Source organism: Coregonus clupeaformis, chromosome 31, assembly GCF_020615455.1.
Source record: "Coregonus clupeaformis isolate EN_2021a chromosome 31, ASM2061545v1, whole genome shotgun sequence".
Taxonomy (NCBI): Eukaryota; Metazoa; Chordata; class Actinopteri; order Salmoniformes; family Salmonidae; genus Coregonus; species Coregonus clupeaformis.
Genome location: NC_059222.1, coordinates 39,560,286 through 39,584,630, shown reverse-complemented (window position 1 = coordinate 39,584,630; position 24,345 = coordinate 39,560,286). Strand labels below are relative to the sequence as shown.

Sequence of the window (24,345 nt, the reverse complement as noted above, 5' to 3'; positions counted from 1 at the left end):
ATAGTCAACACGCTAGAGTATAGTCAACATGCTAGAGTAGAGTCAACACGCTAGAGTAGTCAACACGCTAGAGTAGTCAACACGCTAGAGAAGAGTCAACCCACTGGGCACACACTGGTTGAATCAACATTGTTTCAACGTAATTTGTCAAGTCAACGTATTGTGACGTGGAATCAACGTGGAAAATGCATTGGATTTGAAAAAAGTGATCAACCAGTACTGTTTTCATCTAATTTCAACCAGCATTTTAAACATTGAAATTAGGGTAAAACTTCAACTTAAATACATTGACTTAACCTGACTAACAGGTTGTTACATCAATCTACTTTCAACATAATTATCAGAACTATGTAGACATTGAAATTGCATTGACATTTCCACGTAGAAATGTTAAAAATATTTTTCATCCTATATTTAAGCAATAAGGCACGAGGGGGTGTGGTATATGGCCAATATACCACAGCTAAGGGCTGTTCTTATGCACGACGCAACGCGGAGTGCCTGGATACATCCCTTAGCTGTGGTATATTGGCCACACTGTATACAGTTCCTTGCAAAAGTATTCATCCCCCTTGGCATTTTTCCTATTTTGTTGAATTACAACCTGTAATTTAAATTGATTTTCATTTGGATTTCATGTAATGGACATACACAAAATAGTCGGACTAGGCAAGGAGGGCATTAATCAGAGAGGCAACAAAGACACCAAAGATAACCCTGAAGGAGCTGCAAAACTCCTGGCCGTACCTGATACCATGATAATATGGTAGATAAGTGACATTGAAGGCTGTGGCCCATTTTTACTTTTGTTACCATCTACACAAGCTGTCATGTGTTATTAAGGTGCAGTTTATGCTTTTAACAAAAAACGTTGGGTGACGATTACTTCCGGCCTCTGAAGAACTAAAAAACATCCTGTTTCGTAAGTCTAGTGGCATAACATGCATTGGTCACTGAGTTTGAAACCTTTTTTACAGAGACCCCCCAGTGCCACCCCCTACCCAGTTTTCTATTATCAATCTGTAGGTCAGTAGAAACAGGTCAATACTGTAGCTGTCCAGTCGTAACTCACATGGACATAAACAACACTTTTGACAACAAGTTTTCTGTGGTCAGTGCTTATCCCTGCTGCTGGTTAAAAATAAATATCTCACCAGACCTCAAATCAAATTAAATTGTATTCGTCACATACACGTTTAGCAGATGTTATTGCGGGTGTAGCAAAATGTTTGTGTTTCTAGCTCCGACAGTGACCTACATCTCCTCTGGTCTTCCCTACATGGCAGACGCACACACACACACACACACACACACACACACACACACACACTAGTAAATGGACACGTGCGCATACACACACACACACACACACACATACACTAGTAAATGGACACGTGTGCATACACACCAGACTATCTGTTCCTGTTATTGCCTGCTAGAATACTGGAAATTCTATAAATTCTGAGAACCGACGTTCCGAGAAGAGAATGAGAGAGAGATAGAGAAGACTTAAGCTGGGATAGATCACAGCACACAGGAAGGATGTGTAAAAGCAGAGAAAGCCCACAATAATGTATCTGTATAAATATGTATGTGTGACAGAACAAGAGAGACTGAGAGAGAGAGACAGAGCGAGAGATTGAGGATAGAAAGAGAGAGAGAGAGAGAAAGTGAGAGAAGGGGGAGAGAGAGAGAGAGAGAGAGAGAGAGAGAGAGAGAGAGAGAGAGAGAGAGAGAGAGAGAGAGATACAGATAGAGGGGATAGAATGAGAGAGAGAGAGAGAGAGAGAGAGAGAGAGAGAGAGAGAGAGAGAGAGAAATCTCACTAAGACAAAAATAATGGTGTTCCAAAGGTCCAGTTGCCAGGACCACAAATACAAATTCCATCTAGACACCGTTGCCCTAGAGCAGACAAAAAACTATACATACCTCAGCCTAAACATCAGCGCCACAGGTAACTTCCACAAAGCTGTGAACGATCTGAGAGACAAGGCAAGAACAGCCTTCTATGCCATCAAAAGGAACATAAAATTCTACATACCAATTAGGATCTGGCTAAAAATACTTGAATCAGTTATAGAACCCATTGCCCTTTATGGTTGTGAAGTCTGGGGTCCGCTCACCAACCAAGAATTCACAAAATGGGACAAACACCAAATTGAGACTCTGCATGCAGAACTCTGCAAAAATATCCTCTGTGTACAACGTAAAACACCAAATAATGCATGCAGAGCAGAATTAGGCCGATACCCACTAATTATCAAAATCCAGAAAAGAGCCGTTAAATTCTACAACCACCTAAAAGGAAGCGATTCCCAAACCTTCCATAACAAAGCCATCACCTACAGAGCGATGAACCTGGAGAAGAGTCCCCTAAGCAAGCTGGTCCTGGGGCTCTGTTCACAAACACAAACAGACCCCACAGAGCCCCAGGACAGCAACACAAAACCCAAAAGGTAGAGTTCATATTCTTTGCGAGTGTCTTAAAATGTAGAATCCATGGTGGCCACTTGTTATTATCTATTTCACTTGCTTTGGCAATGTAAACATATGTTTCCCATGTCAATAAAGCCCTTAAATTGAATTGAATTGAAATTGAATTGAAAGGGATAGAAAGAGAGAGAGAGAGAGAGAGAGAGAGAGAGAAAGGATAGAAAGATCGAGAGAGGGGAGAGAGAGAAACGGAGAGAGGGGAGAGAGAAAGACAGAGAGGGGATAGAAAGGGAGAGAGAAAGAGAGAGAAGAGAAAAAGAGAGAGAGGATAGAGAGAGAGAGAACGCGAGCAAGAGAGAGAGAATGCGAGCGAGAGAGCGAGAAGTATGTGCTGAGTATGAGTCCATGTATGAGTGTGTGTGCCCCAGTGTCCATGTCAAAGACTATCTTGGTAACCTTGGACACTAATGACTCAATGTAATGTTGCCCATTTCGTCATCTCTCCATCTCCATCCCTCCTTTCCCCCTCAGCTCTACAAAAGAGTTGACATTATCAGTTGGCATTGTAACCCTTCACAAAAGAGCAACAGCAGGACTTTTCCCTGGCTCAATTCAATACTACCACTCTGTATGCATATTTCAGTTATTTTTCTAGTAAATAATGTATTTTCTTTATCCAGCTTGTGTAATGTTTTCTGTGTGCTGGCTGGGGTGACCAACCTGGACTCAGGGGTAGACGTAACATAGTAAACTGAAATGTTTCTCCCTCCCTTTAGTATGATATGTTACGTTTCGTATGGTATACAGTGGGGTAAAAATGTATTTAGTCAGCCACCAATTGTGCAAGTTCTCCCACTTAAAAAGATGAGAGAGGCCTGTAATTTTCATCATAGGTACACGTCAACTATGACAGACAAATTGAGGAAATAAAAATCCAGAAAATCACATTGTAGGATTATTAATGAATTTATTAGCAAATTATGGTGGAAAATAAGTATTTGGTCACCTACAAACAAGCAATGACGGACCCTGCAGACAGCAGAGCCAATTAGGAGAGTTCTCCTCTCATCTCCTACTTCTCCAACAGGCTGGAGTAGAGCTCTGAATCTAGCATCAGACTCAGCTGAATGATAATTAACGGTTGCTAAGGGACCCCACTGTTTCTGGGTCATTCCACAAAATAAGTGCCTTTTGGTCCCTTTGATATTTTAAGTAGAAATTGTGCACCAATATTTAATTTTAAAAGCCTGTTATATTAAATGAAGTGCTCTTTACTACAGTGGGGGAAAAAAGTATTTAGTCAGCCACCAACTGTGCAAGTTCTCCCACTTAAAAAGATGAGAGAGGCCTGTAATTGAATGAATTTATTTGCAAATTATGGTGGAAAATAAGTATTTGGTCACCTACAAACAAGCAAGATTTCTGGCTCTCACAGACCTGTAACCTCTTCTTTAAGAGGCTCCTCTGTCCTCCACTCGTTACCTGTATTAATGGCACCTGTTTGAACTTGTTATCAGTATGAAAGACACCTGTCCACAACCTCAAACAGTCACACTCCAAACTCCACTATGGCCAAGACCAAAGATCTGTCAAAGGACACCAGAAACAAAATTGTAGACCTGCACCAGCCTACCATCAGTAACACACTACGCCGCCAGGGACTCAAATCCTGCTATTGCCAGACGTGTCCCCCTGCTTTGCCCACTGACAAAGAAATGATCAGTCTATAATTTTAATGGTAGGTTTATTTCAACAGTGAGAGACAGAATAACAACAAAAAAATCCAGAAAAACGCATGTCAAAAATGTTATAAATTGATTTGCATTTTAATGAGGGAAATAAGTATTTGACCCCTCTGCAAAACATGACTTAGTACTTAGTGGCAAAACCCTTGTTGGCAATCACAGAGGTCAGATGTTTCTTGTACTTGGCCACCAGGTTTGCACACATCTCAGGAGGGATTTTGCCCCACTCCTCTTTGCAGATCTTCTCCAAGTCATTAAGGTTTCGAGGCTTACGTTTGGCAACTCGAACCTTCAGCTCCCTCCACAGATTTTCTATGGGATTAAGGTCTGGAGACTGGCTAGGCCACTCCAGGACATTAATGTGCTTCTTCTTGAGCCACTCCTTTTGTTGCCTTGGCCGTGTGTTTTGGGTCATTGTCATGCTGGAATACCCATCCACGACCCATTTTCAATGCCCTGGCTGAGGGAAGGAGGTTCTCACCCAAGATTTGACGGTACATGGCCCCGTCCATCGTCCCTTTGATGCAGTGAAGTTGTCCTGTCCCCTTAGCAGAAAAACACCCCCAAAGCATAATGTTTCCACCTCCATGTTTGACGGTGGGGATGGTGTTCTTGGGGTCATAGGCAGCATTCCTCCTCCTCCAAACACGGTGAGTTGAGTTGATGCCAAAGAGCTCAATTTTGGTCTCATCTGACCACAACACTTTCACCCAGTTCTCCTCTGAATCATTCAGATGTTCATTGGCAAACTTCAGACGGGCCTGTATATGTGCTTTCTTGAGCAGGGGGACCTTGCGGGCACTGCAGGATTTCAGTCCTTCACGGCGTAGTGTGTTACCAATTGTTTTCTTGGTGACTATGGTCCCAGCTGCCTTGAGATCATTGACAAGATCCTCCCATGTAGTTCTGGGCTGATTCCTCACCGTTCTCATGATCATTGCAACTCCACGAGGTGAGATCTTGCATGGAGCCCCAGGCCGAGGGAGATTGACAGTCCTTTTGTGTTTCTTCCATTTGCGAATAATCGCACCAACTGTTGTCACCTTCTCACGAAGCTGCTTGGAGATGGTCTTGTAGCCCATTCCAGCCTTGTGTAGGTCTACAATCTTGTCCCTGACATCCTTGGAGAGCTCTTTGGTCTTGGCCATGGTGGAGAGTTTGGAATGACTGATTGCTTCTGTGGACAGGTGTCCACTCCCTTTAAGAGTGTGCTCCTAATCTCAGCTCGTTACCTGTATAAAAGACACCTGTGAGCCAGAAATCTTTCTGTTTGAGAGGGGGTCAAATACTTATTTCCCTCATTAAAATGTAAATCAATTTATAACATTTTTGACATGCGTTTTTCTGGATTTTTTTGTTGTTATTCTGTCTCTCACTGTTCAAATAAACCTACCATTAAAATTATAGACTGATAATTTCTTCGTCAGTGGGCAAACGTACAAAATCAGCAGGGGATCAAATACTTTTTTCCCTCACTGTACTGTGAAGCATGGGGGTGGAAACATCATGCTTTGGGGCTGTTTTTCTGCAAAGGGACCAGGACGACTGATCCGTGTAAAGGAAAGAATGAATAGGGCCATGTATCGTGAGATTTTGAGTGAAAACCTCCTTCCATCAGCAAGGGCATTGAAGATGAAACGTGGCTGGGTCTTTCAGCATGACAATGATCCCAAACACACCGCCCGGGCAACGAAGGAGTGGCTTCGTAAGAAGCATTTCAAGGTCCTGGAGTGGCCTAGCCAGTCTCCAGATCTCAACCCCATAGAAAATCTTTGGAGGGAGTTGAAAGTCCGTGTTGCCCAGCGACAGCCCCAAAACATCACTGCTCTAGAGGAGATCTGCATGGAGGAATGGGCCAAAATACAAGCAACAGTGTGTGAAAACCTTGTGAAGACTTACAGAAAACGTTTGACCTGTGTCATTGCCAACAAAGGGTATACAACAAAGTATTGAGAAACTTTTGTTATTGACCAAATACTTATTTTCCACCATAATTTGCAAATAAATTCATTAAAAATCCTACAATGTGATTTTCTGGGAAAAAAATTCTCATTTTGTCTGTCATAGTTGACGTGTACCTATGATGAAAATTACAGGCCTCTCTCATCTTTTTAAGTGGGAGAACTTGCACAATTGGTGGCTGACTAAATACTTTTTTCCCCACTGTATATTTTTGAGTGTGCAAAGCTGTCATCAAGGCAAAGGGTGGCTATTTGAAAAATCTCAAATATAAAATATATTTAGATTTGTTTAACACTTTTTTGGTTATTACATGATTCCATATGTGTTATTTCATAGTTGTGGTGTCTTCACTATTATTCTACAATGTAGAAAATGGCAAAAATAACAAAAAAAACTTTGCACACTCTTGGCATTCTCTCAACCAGCTTCATGAGGTAGTCACCTGGAATGCATTTCAATTAACAGGTGTTCCTTCTTATAAGTTAATTTGTGGAATTTATTTCCTTCTCAATGCGTTTGAGCCAATCAGTTGTGTTGTGACAAGGTGGGGGGGGGGGGGTATACAGAAGATAGCCCTATTTGGTAAAAGACCAAGTCCATATTATGGCAAGAACAGCTCAAATAAGCAAAGAGAAACAACAGTCCATCATTGCTTTAAGACATGAAGGTCAGTCAATATGGAACATTTCAAGAACTTTTAAAGTTTCTTCAAGTGCAGTTACAAAAACCATCCAGAGCTATGATGAAACTGGCTCTCATGAGGACCGCCACAGGAAAGGAAGACCCAGAGTTACCTCTGCTGCAGAGGATAAGTTCATTAGAGTGACCAGCCTCAGAAATTGCAGCTCAAATAAATGCTTCATGGAGTTCAAGTAACAGGCACATCTCAACATCAACTGTTCAGCGGAGACTGTGTGAATCAGGCCTTCATGGTCGAATTGCTGCAAAGAAACCACTACTAGAGGACACCAATAAGAAGAAGAAACTTACTTGGGCCAAGAAACACGAGCAATGGACATTAGACCGGTGGAAATCTGTCCTTTGGTCTGGAGTCCAAATTTGAGATTTTTGGTTCCAACCACTGTGTCTTTGAGAGATGTGGTGTGGGTGAAAGTGTCACGATCGTCATATGGAACAGACCAAGGCGCAGCGTGATGAATAAACATACTTTAATTAGTTAAAGTTTAAACATGAATACAAAACAAGAAACGACTCGTGACGTCCACCGTATCAATGACCGAACATGGAACAAAAACCCACAAACACAAAGGGAAAACATACAGTTTAAATATGGCTCCCAATCAGAGACAACCAGCCAACAGCTGACACTAATTGCCTCTGATTGGGAGTCACTCAGGCAAACATAGAAATCAACAAACTAGAACCCCCAACATAGAAATAAACACATAGAATAAACACACCCTGGCTCAACAAATAGAGTCCCAGAGCCAGGGTGTGACAGTACCCCCCCCTAAAGGCGCGGACTGCGACCGCGCCTCAACTAAACAAAACAGGGGAGGGCTGGGCGGGCATACCTCCTCGGCGGCGGTTCTGGCTCCGGCCTTGACCACCACCCTCCAATACACCCCCCATAGCGCCCCTGGTCCAGTCTGGCCCCGCCGGCTGGAGCCGAACTGGACTTAGCAGGAGCGGTTAGCTTCAGCTCCATAGTGGAGCAGTTGACCGGTACCTTACCAGGCACCGGTGACCCAGGCACGGGTTGTGCTGGACTGACGACGCGCACCCCTGGCTTGGTGCGTGGAGGAGGAACGGGCCTTACCAGGCTGACGACGCGCACCCCTGGCTTGGTGCGTGGAGGAGGGACGGGCCTTACCAGGCTGACGACTCGCACCCCTGGCTTGGTGCGTGGAGGAGGGACGGGCCTTACCAGGCTGACGACTCGCACCCCTGGCTTGGTGCGAGTGGCAGGAACAGGCCGGGCCGGCGACGCGCACCGTAGACTTGGTGCGAGTGGCAGGAACAGGCCGGGCCGGGCTGGCGACGCGCACCGTATACTTGGTGCGAGTGGCAGGAACAGGCCGGGCCGGGCTGGCGACGCGCACCGTATACTTGGTGCGAGTGGCAGGAACAGGCCGGGCCGGGCTGGCGACGCGCACCGTAGACTTGGTGCGAGTGGCAGGAACAGGCCGGGCCGGGCTGGCGACGCGCACCGTAGACTTGGTGCGTGGAGCAGGGACAGGCCGGACTGGGCTGGCGACGCACACCGTATACTTGGTGCAAGTGGCAGGAACAGGCCGGGCCGGGCTGGCGACGCGCACCGTAGACTTGGTGCGAGTGGCAGGAACAGGCCGGGCCGGGCTGGCGACGCGCACCGTAGACTTGGTGCGTGGAGCAGAGACAGGCCGGACCGGGCTGGCGACGCACACCGTAGGCTTGGTGCGTGGAGCAGGGACAGGCCGGGCTGGGCTGTCGACGCACACCGTAGGCTTGGTGCGTGGAGCAGGGACAGGCCGGACCGGGCTGTCGACGCACACCGTAGGCTTGGTGCGTGGAGCAGGGACTGGCCGGACTGGGCTGGCGACGCACACCGTAGGCTTGGTGCGTGGAGCAGGGACAGGCCGGACCGGGCTGGCGACGCACACCATAGGCTTGGTGCGTGGAGCAGGGACTGGCCGGACTGGGCTGGCGACGCACACCGTAGGCTTGGTGCGTGGAGCAGGGACAGGCCGAACCCGGGCTGTGGAGACGGATAGGAGCCCTGGAGTGAAGAGCGGCCACAACCCGTCCTGGCTGAATGCCTACCCTCACACACTCTGTGTGAGGCATCCGCACAGGACGTACAGGGCGGTGTATCCGTAACCTGGTGGCCTCCAGAATCCGCCCCTTTTTTTCCTCCGTCAGCCCCGTCGTCCATGCCGTGTGCCCCCCCCTAAACATTTTCTGGGGTTGCCTCTCGACCGCCCGACGACGACCCTGATCACGCCGTTGCTCCTCTCTACGGCGCGCCTCCACCGTCTCTTCTCCCGGCGCTTCCTCCCATGTCCAGCCCAAGAGCTGCCCCTGGACACGCTGCTTGGTCGTTGCATGGTGGGTTTTTCTGTCACGATCGTCATATGGAACAGACCAAGGCGCAGCGTGATGAATAAACATACTTTAATTAGTTAAAGTTTAAACATGAATACAAAACAAGAAACGACTCGTGACGTCCACCGTATCAATGACCGAACACGGAACAAAAACCCACAAACACAAAGGGAAAACATACAGTTTAAATATGGCTCCCAATCAGAGACAACCAGCCAACAGCTGACACTAATTGCCTCTGATTGGGAGTCACTCAGGCAAACATAGAAATCAACAAACTAGAACCCCCAACATAGAAATAAACACACAGAATAAACACACCCTGGCTCAACAAATAGAGTCCCAGAGCCAGGGTGTGACAGAAAGGATGATCGCCGCATGTGTATTTCCCACTGTAAAGCATGGAGGAGGAGGTGTTATGGTGTGGGGGTGCTTTGCTGGTGACACTGTCTGTGATTTATTTAGAATTCAAGGCACACTTGACCAGCATGGCTACCACAGCATTCTGCTGCAATAAGCCATCCCATCTGATTTGGACTTAGTAGGACTATCATTTGTTTTTCAACAGGACAATGACCCAACACACCTCCAGGCTGTGTAAGGGCTATTTTACCAAGAAGGAGAGTGATGGAGTGCTGCATCAGATGACCTGGCCTCCACAATCCCCCAACCTCAACCAAATTGAGATGGTTTGGGATGAGTCGGACAGCAGAGTGAAGGAAAAGCAGCCAACAAGTGCTCACCATATGTAGGAACTCCTTCAAGACTGTTGGAAAAGCATTCCAGGTGAAGCTGGTTGAGAGAATGCCAAGAGTGTGCAAAGCTGTCATGAAGGCAAATGCTGGCTATTTGAAGAATCTCAAATATAAAATATATTTCTTTAACACTTTTTTGGTTACTACATGATTCAATATGTGTTATTTCATAGTTTTGATGTCTTTACTATTATTCTACAATGTAGAAAATAGTAAAAAATAAAGAAAAACCCTTGAATGAGTAGGTGTGTTTTAAAACGTTTGACCGGTAGTGTATGTGTGTGTTACAGTAGAGCTTAACCTGACAGACAGGCAGTGACTACATACAGTGCTTTCAGAAAATATTTATACCCCTTTACTTTTTCCACATTTTGTTGTGTTACAGCCTGAATTTAAAATGGATTAAATTGAGATTGTGTGTCATTGGCCTACACACCACATAATGTCAAAGTGGAATGATGTTTTTAGAATTTTTTACTAATTTATTAAAAATGAAAAGCTGAAATGTTTTGAGTCAACAAGTATTCATCCCCTTTATTATGGCAAGCCTAAATAAGTTCAGGAGTAACACTCTGCTTAAGAAGTCACATAATAAGTTGCATGGACTCACTCTGTGTGCAATAATAATGTTTAACATGAATTTCAAACACAGATTCAACCACAAAGACCAGTTAGGTTTTCCATTGCCTCGCGAAGAAGGGCACCTATTGGTAGGTGGGTAAAAAAAAAAGACATTGAATATCCCTTTGAGCATGGTGACGTTATTAATTACACTTTGAATGATGTATCAATACACCCAGTCACAACAAAGATACAGGCGTCCTACCTAACTGAGTTGCCGGAGAGGAAGGGAACCGTTCAGGGATTTCACCATGAGGCCAATGGTGACTTTAAAACAGTTACAGAGTTTAATGGCTGTGATAGGAGAAAACAGAGGATCGATCTACAACATTGTAGTTACTCCACAATACTAACCTAAATGACAACGAAAATAAGGAAGCCTGTACAGAATATGCATCCTGTTTGCAATAAGGCACTAAAACAGCCAAAAAATTAACTTTATGTCCTGAATACAAAGCCTTATGTTTCGGGCAAATCCAACACATCACGGAGTGCCACGCTTCATATTTTCAAGCATGGTGGTGGCTGCATCATGTTATGGGTATGCTTGTCATCGGCAAGGAATAGGACGTTTTTTTGGGATAAAAGAAATGGAATAGAGCTAAGCACAGGCAAAATCCTAGAGAAAAACCTGGTTCAGTCTGCTTTCCAACAGACACTGGGAGACAAATTCACATTTCAGCAGGAGTTTCTTACCAAGATGACATTAAATGTTCCTGAGTGGCCTAGTTACAGTTTTTACTTAAATCGTCTTGAAAATCTATGGCAAGACTTGAAAATGGCTGTCTACCAATGATCAACAACCAACTTGACAGAGCTTGAAGAATTTTTTTAAGAATAATGCGCAAATATTGTACAATCCGGGTGTGCAAAGCTCTTAGAGACTTACCCAGAAAATTTCACAGCTGTAATAGCTGCCAAAGGTGATTCTAACATGTATTGACCCATGGGGTTGAATACTTATTTAATCAAGATATATTAGTGTTTCTTTATATACATATATATTTTTTTACAGATCTTTTTTTTTTTTTTCACTTCGACAGATTATTTTCTGTAGATCGTTGACAAAAAAATCAATTTCAATCCCACCTTGTAACATAAGAAAATGTTGGAAAAAGTCAAGCAGTGTAAATACTTTCTGAAGGCATTATACGCAATCATTGTCGTGACAAACATGCAGTACAGTACAGGAGGAAGATATGAAAGAACGAAATAAAGATGTTACCATCCCGGTTCCTGTTGGGCATAATACTATTGCCTGTGGATAAATTTGGATATTGATCTGTGTGCTTTATGCAACACTTGTATCAGAGGAAGCGTCTCAAATGGCACCCTATTCCCTATATAGTGCACTACTCTGGTCAAAAAGTAGTTCATTATAGGGAATAGGGTGCCATTTGGGACGCAAACCGGAGCATGTGGGAGACCGATCCTTAGAGGAGTGGAGGTGAGGCCATGTGTGCTGTGTCTATGACTCACAATACAGAGAGGGTCTATTTATTTATTTTACTCAGGATCCACCCTCCTCTGTGCTCCCTGGAGTCTCACACTTCATCCAGTGAGTTTAGACTGTTCTGTCAGTTACTCCCACCTGCACACGGTACTGTTAGTGCTGCAGCGATGCTGCTACAGGATGTGCTGAACCCAGTGCTCTCAACACGCTCGGAGTACGCTTCCCAAATGGCACCCTATTCCCTATATACAGTAGTGCACTACTTTTGAACAGAGCCCGTGGTCAACGTAGTGCACTATAACCGGAATAGTGTGCCATTTGGGACGTAACTCTGAGAGGATGCTTAGGGATGATGACATGCGTCGAAGGGAAGTTTGAAAGCGACCGTGACTGCTCTAGTAGCACTAAGGTTGATTAATGATGTGGTTCAATGAGTTTATAATGAGGGGTCTGTTTGTTTCAGTATGGGATGCTCATGTGGTTTGGTGTATGTAGTGTATTGGACGCTCATGTGGTTTGGTGTATGTAGTGTATTGGACGCTCATGTGGTTTGGTGTATGTAGTGTATTGGATGCTCATGGGCTGATCAGTTGATCGGCCGTGTCCGAATTCTCGCGCTCTAAATAGTAGGCTTTTTGGGGTATGTGAAAATAGAACGTTTTATAGTGTGTGAAATTTCCCAAATGTAATTAATGCTTTACATGCACACTAATTTGGGCTTTTCATCTAGTAGAATTCGCTGCACACTATAGAGAAGGAGAATCATCTTTCCAGACCCACATGTGTTTGACAACAGCTGATAATCAGATAAGGAGACTCACTTTACCAAAATGTACGAATGCCGGGATTAACATAATTGCGCATTACATGACTCATTGTTAGTATGGATGAGCTAGGACGTTTATATTTGTTTCTTACTACATGCAGTTTTACTAAACAATACATTCTAAATAGTATGTAGTAAGATTAGTACACAGTGTGGCTTTTTAGTAAGTAGTAAACAAGACTCTGCCATCCACAACACAACCCTGTTCTTGTATTATTGTATGAATTCCATAGGCTAAGACCAAGAAAAGTCCCTTGCTTTCTGAAAATAAGCTGGAATCTAAAGATACATATATTTTGAAGATATAGTGCTCGTATGCTACCTCTTCCCGATTGGTCGTTAATAAATCTCAACTGTGGCTCGTTCTCTGTATCTTCATAACCATCAAGATTCTTCATTTTTATTATTATTATTATTATTATTGTCGGACATAAATGACTGAAAACACCAGAAAATCAAGCTCCAAGTGATTGACATTTTTGGAAATCTGTTCCAAAGTGTTCCCACGCATAATATAGAGATATACTGTATGTGATCGTATACAAATGTAAGCAAGGTTTGAAATTATTATGTTTTAGTCAAATATTATATCTGTTTGGGCTTCTTGCGGTCAATTTGCAGTTTACAAATTATTTGTAATTATGTTCCGGACCCCTGACCATCCGCTCAAGAAAAAAAATTGTCCCGCGGCTGAATCTAGTTGATTATCCCTGCCCTAGACTATCAGAACCCTACAATAATAAAAACCTACAACAATAAAAACCTACAACAATAAAGACGCATGTATATATGTACTTTAAATGTGCTTGTGCAGAACTCCCTCTGGTGGATGGGGAAACAACTATGCACCCCCCAAAAAATGTCACAACAAAACCAGAAAACTACACTACCGGTCAAAAGTTTTAAAACACCTACTCATTCAAGGGTTTTTCTTTATTTTTACTATTTTCTACATTGTAGAATAATAGTTAAGACATCAAAACTATGAAATAACACATATAGAATCATGTAGTAACCAAAAAAGTGTTAAACAAATCAAAATATATTTTATATTTGAGATTCTTCAAATAGCCACCCTTTGCCTTGATGACAGCGTTGCAGACTCTTGGCATTCTCTCAACCAGCTTCATGAGGTAGTCACCTGGAATGCATTTCAATTAACAGGTGTGCCTTCTTAAAAGTTAATTTGTGGAATTTATTTCCTTCTTAATGCGTTTCAGCCAATCAGTTGTGTTGTGACAAGGTAGGGGTGGTATACAGAAGATAGCCCTATTTGGTAAAATACCAAGTCCATATTATGGCAAGAACAGCTCAAATAAGAAAAGAGAAATGACAGTCCATCATTACTTTAAAACATGAAGGTCAGTCAATACGGAACATTTCAAGAACTTTTAAAGTTTCTTCAAGTGCAGTCGCAAAAATCATAAAGCGCTATGATGAAACTGGCTCTCATGAGGACCGCCACAGGAATGGAAGACCCAGAGTTACCTCTGCTGCGGAGGATAAGTTCATTAGAGTTACCAGCCTCAGAAATTGCAGCCCAAATAAATGCTTCACAGAGTTCAAGTAACAGACACATCTTAACATCAACTGTTCAGAGGGGACTGTGTGAATCAGGCCGTCATGGTCGAATTGCTGGAAAGAAACCACTACTAAAAGGACACCAATAAGAAGAAGAGACTTGCTTGGGCCAAGAAACACGAGCAATGGACATTGGACAGGTGGAAATTTGTTATTTGGTCTGGAGTCCAAATTGGAGATTTTTGGTTCCAACCACCGTGTCTTTGTGAGACGCGGTGTGGGTGAACGGATGATATCTGCATGTGTATTTCCCACTGTAAATCATGGAGGAGGTGTTACGGTGTGGGGGTGCTTTGCTGGTGACACTGTCTGTGATTTATTTTGAATTCAAGGCACACTTAACCATCATGGCTACCACAGCATTCTACAGCGATACGCCATCCCATCTGGTTTGGGCTTAGTGGGACTATCATTTGTTTTTCAGCAGGACAATGACCCAACACACCTCCAGGCTGTGTAAGGGCTATTTTACCAAGAAGGAGAGCGATGGAGTGCTGCATCAGATGACCTGGCCTCCACAATCCCCCGACCTTAACCAAATTGAGATGGTTTGGGATGAGTCGGACCGCAGAGTGAAGGAAAAGCAGCCAACAAGTGCTCACCATATGTGGGAACTCCTTCAAGAATGTTGGAAAAGCATTCCAGGTGAAGCTGGTTAAGAGAATGCCAAGAGTGTGCAAAGCTGTCATGAAGGCAAAGGGTGGCTATTGAAGAATCTAAAATATAAAATATATTTTGAATTGTTTAACACTTTTTTGGTTACTACATGATTCCATATGTGTTATTTCATAGTTTTGATGTCTTCACTATTATTCTACAATGTAGAAAATAGTAAAAATAAATAAAAAACCCTTGAATGAGTAGGTGTTCTAAAACTTTTGACCGGTAGTGTATGTATAAGGTCAGATAAACTATAAACTATACTAACACACCTGTTTGACCTTGTTCAGCTCTCCCTGCATCTGCAGATTAAGTCTCTCGGACTCCGCAAACTGCTCCTGGAGAATGTAGACATGGCAAAAACAGAAACATAAATTGTCTATATACTGTATATGCTCACGTATATACACAGGTTCTTTTGTTGTTGTACTTTTACCCCTTTTTCGTGATATCCAATTGGTAGTTACAGTCTACAGCGATGGGTCTCGGGAGAGACGAAGGTCGAGAGCCATGCATCCTCCGAAACACGACCCTGCCAAGCCGCACTGCTTCTTGACACACTGCCCGCTTAACCCGGAAGCCAGCCGCACCAATGTGTCAGAGGAAACACTGTACAGCTGGCGACCGGGGTCAGCTTGCAGGCGCCCAGCCCGCCACAAGGAGTCGCTAGAGCGCGATGAGACAAGGAAATGCCGGCCAGCTAAACCCTCCCCTAACCCTGACGACGCTGGGCCAATTGTGTGCTGCCTCATGTGTCTCCCGGTCACGGCTGGCTATGACACAGACTGGAATCGATCCCAGGTTGGTAGTGACGCCTCAAGCACTGCGATGCAGTGCCTTAGACCGCTGCGCCACTCGGGAGGCCCCAACGTTTCTGTTTTCTGACCTACTAATGTTTGATTTCTCAAACTCCTGTAATATGTACCTGTAGTTTCTTGATCTCTCTCAGAGCCTCGATGTGGTCTTTCCTCAGTCTCTCCATCTCCTCTAGGTCATCAGAGTCAGACAGTGAAGTCTGATAGATACAGGACGGCAGGGATACAGGGGTAGTATTACAGAGATAGACGGACGGAAGGACAGACAGACAGCTTTACTGCCTTTAATCACACTACTATACTACGCATATTACACCTTCAAGCAGAGTATCACCAGGGCGACATCCATAACCACTGCATGTCAAGTTTACTACAGCAAACATCAATGCTACAATAGACAAACACTCTTTGGGGCTGTTTCCCGGACACAGATTAAGCCTAGTCCTAGACTGCAAAGCCCTTTTAATGGAGATTCTCAATTGAGCTTGCTTTTTTTGTCCAGGACCAGGCTTAATATGTGTCTGGGAAACCGCCCCTTTGTGTTAGCATACAAATGTAGGATCTTAATTTGATCACCCTGTTGCAGGAGAAAAGTAGAGAAATGTAATGCAATGCAGGACCTTTAAAACTTGTTGTAGTGTATTTGAGGTTTAAAAAGGCTTCTGAAGTTTGTAATTTTCATTTTGAAATTTCAGACTTGATTTTCCCTTACGAAAAATGTATCAACCCCTACAAAAATGTCCATTAATTATAATCCACATAATAATTCACATTTCCTGTTGCTGCAGTATTCTTTTCCTGTTGTAGAAAATTGGGTCAAATTAAGATCCTACATCTGTAAGACATAGACCTGCATCATATCTTCATCATACCTATTTCAAATTTCACAGTCTGATGTGCACGTAACCAACTACAGTACATTAGATTTGATGTATTTACAGAGGTAACCCATTGAGGCTGGTGTACAGTATTAATATATCCTACCTGTGTGTTGGTGGGTGACTCTAGGAGACTGGAGAGGTCATCTGACACGAACCTTGACTTCTGACCTCCCACCCCTGACTCCTCAAACTGCAGCTTGAACAGCTCCCGCGTCAGCGTCTCAAAGTCTGTACACAGAGACACAACGTGTGTTTTATAATCACAATCTATACATATACACTTTTATGTGGATGCTATGAAAGTGAACTGTGTTTGCATGTGATCAGGGGTGTATTCATTCCGCCGACTCTGTTGAAAAATGTTTCTTAAATGGAAAGCAAACAGAACAAAACAGGGATAAAAATTCCTGAATTTGTCCAATAGAAACTCTCATGAGCAACTATTGGACTAATGATTATGCCCTAGATCAGCTAGATGCAGGCAAGAGTGTGCAAGGCGGTATTGAATGTGTCACTGTCTGTCACCTTGGTTACTCAAATTTCTCTGGATCTGTGCACCTACGCTGTAAACGTTCATTCATAGAATAGGTTGTAGAAACCTCATGACGGGTAGAGGGAAAACTTGAGTATCATGTAGTAGCCGAAACCTATTGATGTTACATTGAGCTGGGTGAATGGAATATGAATGACAGTCATCCAATATGCTGTAATAGAAATAAGGCCATGCTCATAAAAAAATTCCCTCATCTTAAAGGGCACCGACCGCCACTGAAAGAAGTTAGCCATTTCATCTAACATGTTCAGGCAATGCATGATGGATATTTTGCTGTGCAACATGTCAAAATAGGATCCAGAATAATCAGGTATATTTTTGGCTCTTTAGAGATTAATTTGCCTGCATGTTTTTTGTGCATGTTGGCCTAGGGCCTAGGCTATTAGCTACATAAATTAGGCCTACCACCTGTGAAAGTTGGAACTCAAAACCCATTAGCTAGATTGCTCACTCTAAATGTGATATTGTTGCTAGATAGCAATGCAATTGATCTAACAGTAAATGTAATGTCCTACAAAAACGTTCCATTGGTAGGCCTATATAGGCTCTTGATGTATGCTATTCACCGCAAATGGCGCGCTCTGCTCCGTTCTGCTGTCGCATCATCTCAATTACATACTCAATTTGTAAAGTGGTGTTACAACCTCTATATTGATAGTTGACAAATAATTGTTATACTCACATAAAGCTGAAACCCTCCTCTTTTTTAACAACAGTAACAGTAGTTGTTTTAAAAACTATTTCCCGGAATTACATTTCGAAATGGTGCTCAACTGTCAGTATGCTTGCGCTTATCAGAATGCATCACTCCCTTCACTCCGTGTGCAAAGGGGGAGCGAGGAGTTAGAGCCGGCAGCGAAACAGGGACAGGGCAGATACTTTCATTGCAGGGAGCATCTTAATGCACATTACTGTTGACCAAATAATGGTTTTAGAACAAAAAAATCAGTAGGAACATTGTGTAGCCTAATCACCGACATAAGGAAAATTGCTTCGGTAATTAGGCAATGTCGGTGTCGGTAATTTTCGTTTATCATCCCAGCTCTAGTTAGTGTTGTTGTCTCTCCTCTGGCAGCGGCCCGACATGGTGTATAGCTCTCTAACATGTTGAACCCTATGTTCATTTTTTCTTCTTTTTTTGCCATGGTGGCAAAAATTAAGCAGAGGCACAATATAACAGAAACACTGTAGCCATTTCTGTCGTATTTTAAAAGACCTTTGAAAACAGAATTTGAGACACATTAAGGCCTTTAAATCAGATAAATTAATTTAAGATTTTTTAAGGATGTGCTGACACCAGTGGATGTGTTTAGGATAAGTGTCAGCCATCAGGGTTAAACGTACATTGTCTTGCCCTGGAGGCAGAACTGAGCGGGTTTCCGCTATATTGGCCAGCTGCAAAGTCAAAATTGGCAAGGTTTTGGTGAAGTGTAGTCTTACCTGCATAGGCCACTGTCAGAGCAGGGTTAGGGTCAGGTAAGGTTATGGGGAAGTGTAGTCTTACCAGCGTAGGCCACTGTCCCAGCAGGGTCTGTTTGTAGTCTGGCCCTCAACGTCTGTCTCTGTGCCTCTGTAGGATTCAGTCCCAATGCATCCAGAGCCTGCCAACACACACAGAGTTACACACACCATACCCTCACATATGACCACAAACACAGACTAGTAAACACCACACACACACACACACACACACACACACACACACACACACACACCTAGCGTGACTGAGCATGCTGGATGTGAATACTGCCTATCGATTTTGCCATGATGTCGTGGGACAATGATTGGAGCAGGTCGGACAACACACAGATAACACACACGTTGGCTTGACTTTATGGTGCAGCGTGATTAGGCCAGAGCACATGACAGGCCAGCAGCAGTAATAGCTTATTGAGCAGTGTCTCTGCAGGGAGGGGGCAAAGTCAACACAATCATTACACTGCAATGACCCTAATGTCAAACCACATCCATACTGTACACACACACACACACATCTACAGACACACCAAGACAACTACAAACGTTCCTATACACATCCTCTAATCCTTAGACACATACAGTAAACCAATACACACTGATAAACACACACGCTTCCACATCCACACGCACACACTGACCTGCTCCAGCCTCTCCAGTTTGAGGCGACAGATGGAGCTGAGGGAGCACTTCCTGTGTGGTACGTGGCTGCTGACTGGCTGCCAGACAGGGGAGGATTCTGGGTAGAGGGAGACAGACAGGTAACCAAGTGGATCAGTGACTGTGTATGCTAACGGATAACGTCGTTGTTGTTTATGACAAATGTATTATATTTATTGCATGTACATGTGGAAAAAGAAAAGCGTATAAAATGGAGGGGGAGAGAAAGAGAGAGAGAGAGAGACAGAGAGAGAGAGAGAGAGAGAGAGAGGCAGAGAGAGAGAGAGAGAGAGAGACAGAGAGAGAGAGGCAGAGAGAGAGAGAGAGAGATAGAGACAGAGAGAGAGAGGCAGAGAGAGAGAGAGGCAGAGAGAGAGAGAGAGAGAGAGGCAGAGAGAGAGAGGCAGAGAGGCAGAGAGAGAGAGCGGCAGAGAGAGAGAGCGAGAGAGAGAGAGGCAAGAGAGAGAGAGAGAGAGAGAGAGAGAGAGAGAGAGAGAGAGAGAGAGAGAGAGAAAGAGTGTGAGAGAGAGAGAGAGAGAGAGAGAGAGAGAGACAGAGACAGAGAGGCATATAGAGAGAGGAAGAGAGAGAGAGAGAGAGAGAGAGAGAGAGAGAGAGAGAGAGAGAGAGAGAGAGAGAGAGAGAGAGAGAGAGAGAGAGAGAGAGAGGCAGAGAGAGGCAGAGAGAGGCAGAGAGAGAGAGAGGGGCAGAGAGAGAGAGAGGCAGAGAGGCAGAGAGAGAGAGCGAGAGAGAGAGAGAGAGAGAGACAGAGACAGAGAGGCAGAGAGAGAGGAGAGAGAGAGAGAGAGAGAGAGAGAGAGAGAGAGAGAGAGAGAGGCAGAGAGAGGCAGAGAGAGAGCGAGAGAGAGGCAGAGCAAGAGAGAGATCAAATCAAAAATCTAATCAAATGTTATTTGTCACATGCGCCAACTACAGAGAAACGCTTACTTACAAGCCCTTAACGAACAATGCAGTTTTAAGAAAAATAATTGTTAAGTAAAAAATAGATTACAAAAAAATAAAATAAAAAAATAATTAAAGAGTAGCAGTAAAATAACAGTAGCGAGGCTATATACAGGGGGTACCGGTACAGAGTCAATGTGCGGGGGCACAGGTTAGTCGAGGCAATATGTACATGTAGGTAGAGTTAAAGTGACTATGCAAATAGGGGGGGGACAATGCAAATAGTCCGGCTAGCCATTTGATTAGCTGTTCAGGAGTCTTATGGCTTGGGGGTAGAAGCTGTTAAGAAGCCTTTTGGACCTAGACTTGGCACTCCGGTACCGCTTGCTGTGTAGTAGCAGAGAGAACAGTCTATGACTAGGGTGGCTGAAGTCTTTGACCATTTCTAGGGCCTTCCTCTGACACAGCCTGGTATAGAGGTCCTGGATGGCAGGAAACTTGGCCCCAGTGATGTACTTGGCCGTACGCACTACCCTCTGTAGTGCCTTGGGGTCGGAGGCAGAGCAGTTGCCATACCAGGCAGTGATGCAACCATTCAGTATGCTCTCGATGGTGCAGCTGTATACATTTTTGAGGATCTAAGGACCCATGCCAAGTCTCCTGAGGGGGAATAGGCTTTGTCGTGCCCTATTCACGACTGTCTTGGTGTGTTTGGACCATGATAGTTTGTTGGTGATGTGGACACCAAGGAACTTGAAGCTCTCAACCTGCTCCACTACAGCCCCGTCGATGAAAATGGGGGCATGCTCGGTCCTCTTTTTCCTGTAGTCCACAATCATCTCCTTTGCCTTGATCACGTTGAGGGAGAGGTTGTTATCCTGGCACCACACGGCCAGGTCTCTGACTTCCTCCCTATAGGCTGTCTCATCGTTGTCGGTGATCAGGCCTACCACTGTTGTGTCGTCGGCAAACTTAATGGTGGTGTTGGAGTCGTGCCTGGCCATGCAGTAATGGGTGAACAGGGAGTACAGGAGGGGACTGAGCACGCACCCCTGAGGGGCCGCCGTGTTGAGGATCAGCATGGCAGATGTGTTGTTACCTACCCTTACCACCTGGGGGCAGCCCATCAGGAAGGCCAGGATCCAGTTGCAGAAGGAGGTGTTTAGTCCCAGGGTCCTTAGCTTAGTGATGAGCTTTGAGGGCACTATGGTGTTGAACGCTGAGCTGTAGTCAATGAATAGCAAACTCACGTAGGTGTTCCTTTTGTCCAGGTGGGAAAGGGCAGTGTGGAGTGCAACAGAGATTGAATAATCTGTGGATCAGACATCATCGATGCACTTATTGATGAAGCCAGTGACTGATGCATTCCTCAATGCCATCGGAAGAATCCCGGAACATATTCCAGTCTGTGCTAGCAAAACAGTCCTGTAGCTTAGCATCTGCGTCATCTGACCACTTCTTTATTGACCGAGTCACTGGTGCTTCCTGCTTTAGTTTTTGCTTGTAAGTAGGAATCAGGAGGATAGAGTTATGGTCAGATTTGCCAAATGGAGGGCGAGGGAGAGCTTGTACGTGCATATATACGCTTGTGTTTAAGTAAAGGTGGTCTATTGTTTTTTTTCCTCTGGTTGCACATTTAACATGCTGGTAGAAATTAGGTAAAACGTATTTAAGTTTCCCTACAATAAAGTCCCCGGCCACTAGGAGCGCCGCCTCTGGATGAGGGTTTTCCTCTTTGCTTATGGCCGTATACAACTCATGGAGTGCGGTCTTAGTGCCAGCATCGGTTTGTGGTGGTAAATAGACAGCTACGAAAAATATTGATGAAAAACTCTCTTGGTAAATAGTGTGGTCTACAGCTTATCATGAGATACTCTACCTCAGGCGAGCAAAACCTCAAGACTTTCTTAATATTAGATTTCGTGCACCAGCTGTTGTTTACAAATATACACAGACCGCCACCCCTTGTCTTACCGGAGGCAGCAGTTCTATCTTGCCGATGCAGCGTATATATAGATTTGCCGCGTTCTGAGACAAATCACAATTTAAGGTACATGTTACACATATTGTTCGGAATATTTGTTCCCCATATTTCCATCAATCCCACTTTATGCACAAGTCTGTTACACAAGCATATCTCAATTCAGCCCTTTGTCATTTCAGACAGGTCTAGTCAGAGTGAGAACAGGTGTGCTGTAAACAGACCGCTTCTGGAGAGAGAGATATTTAGAGAGAAACAACAGGAAAGAACGGTGGAGGGAAATTATTCTGATGGACGGCTCTGCTTCACTGCAGCCTTCCACACAAAAAAATCTATCTGTTCAAAAATCCACCAAGTTCACGACAAGATGATAGACAGAGGCAGTCCTCTGATAGTCCTCTGACAGACATACAGATACAGTCCTCTGTAGATCTGTTGGTAGAGCATGGCGCTTGCAACGCAAGGAAAGTGGGTTCGATTCCCGGGACCACCCGTACGTAAAATGGATGCAAGCATGACTAAGTCGCTTTGGATAAAAGCATTTGCCAAATGGCATATTGTATTATTATATGATTATCACAAATTGAAAGTTGGGAATTGGTGAATTGAGGTAGTTCAGGTATTTAGTGTAGCTAAAGCAGGTGTTTAATGTATGTAAAACAGTTTTAGGTTTCGTTGACAACTGCAGTAAACGTGTAGAGGTAAATGCAGTAAACGTGTAGAGGTAAATGCAGTAAACGTGTAGAGGTAAATGCAGTAAACGTGTAGAGGTAAATGCAGTAAACGTGTAGAGGTAAATGCAGTAAACGTGTAGAGGTAAATGCAGTAAACGTGTAGAGGTAAATGCAGTAAACGTGTAGAGGTAAATGCAGTAAACGTGTAGAGGTAAATGCAGTAAACGTGTAGAGGTAAATGCAGTAAACGTGTAGAGGTAAATGCGGTAAACGTGTAGAGGTAAATGCAGTAAACGTGTAGAGGTAAATGCGGTAAACGTGTAGAGGTAAATGCAGTAAACGTGTAGAGGTAAATGCAGTAAACGTGTAGAGGTAAATGCAGTAAACGTGTAGAGGTAAATGGTGGGGTAAATGCGTAACGGTAGAGGTAAATGCGGTAAACGTGTAGAGGTAAATGCGGTAAACGTGTAGAGGTAAATGCAGTAAACGTGTAGAGGTAAATGTGGTAAACGTGTAGAGGTAAATGCGGTAAACGTGTAGAGGTAAATGCGGTAAACGTGTAGAGGTAAATGCGGTAAACGTGTAGAGGTAAATGCGGTAAACGTGTAGAGGTAAATGCGGTAAACGTGTAGAGGTAAATGCGGTAAACGTGTAGAGGTAAATGCGGTAAACGTGTAGAGGTAAATGGAGTAAACGTGTAGAGGTAAATGCAGTAAACGTGTAGAGGTAAATGCGGTAAACGTGTAGAGGTAAATGCAGTAAACGTGTAGAGGTAAATGCAGTAAACGTGTAGAGGTAAATGCAGTAAACGTGTAGAGGTAAATGCAGTAAACGTGTAGAGGTAAATGCAGTAAACGTGTAGAGGTAAATGCAGTAAACGTGTAGCGGTAAATGCAGTAAACGTGTAGAGGTAAATGCAGTAAACGTACAAGAGTCATATCTGATTATCCTGCTGCACCACCTGAACATTAACATGTTGGGCAACATTTGAAGGAAGCCTATGTGCCAATCATTCACATCTCTGTGTCAACCGATCATTAGCATGTTGAGCAACACAGAACATCCAGCATCCAGACAACACCAATCATCATCATTCCAAAGCCGCTCAGAAGAACATTATTCTGACAAGGTATTCCATTCGGAAGATGACAACATGGAGGCAGACAGGATGTCTTGTTTTTGACACCTTCAGATCCAAGTATCTCCCACCTGCCTCATTTCCTCCTTCCAGGCTGCACGCCACACCACGCCACTACAGTCTCTGATATACAAATCTGAGCTTGGGTTCCCAAATGGCTCCATATTCCCTATATAGTGCATT

General features: G+C 44.0%; 1 protein-coding gene across 1 annotated transcript in view; it reads right to left on the bottom strand.

Moving 5' to 3' along the window:
* Nucleotides 1-24,345, bottom strand: part of stxbp4 (syntaxin binding protein 4) — a 104,618-nt gene that overhangs the window by 36,619 nt on the left and 43,654 nt on the right. The window contains exons 12-16 of the mRNA XM_041859135.2: nucleotides 19,448-19,545; nucleotides 18,835-18,931; nucleotides 16,881-17,005; nucleotides 16,007-16,096; nucleotides 15,354-15,419 (exon numbers count right to left, since the gene is read on the bottom strand). Of these exons, the coding sequence (XP_041715069.1) occupies nucleotides 15,354-15,419; nucleotides 16,007-16,096; nucleotides 16,881-17,005; nucleotides 18,835-18,931; nucleotides 19,448-19,545 (476 nt within the window). The remainder of the gene's footprint in view (nucleotides 1-15,353; nucleotides 15,420-16,006; nucleotides 16,097-16,880; nucleotides 17,006-18,834; nucleotides 18,932-19,447; nucleotides 19,546-24,345) is intronic.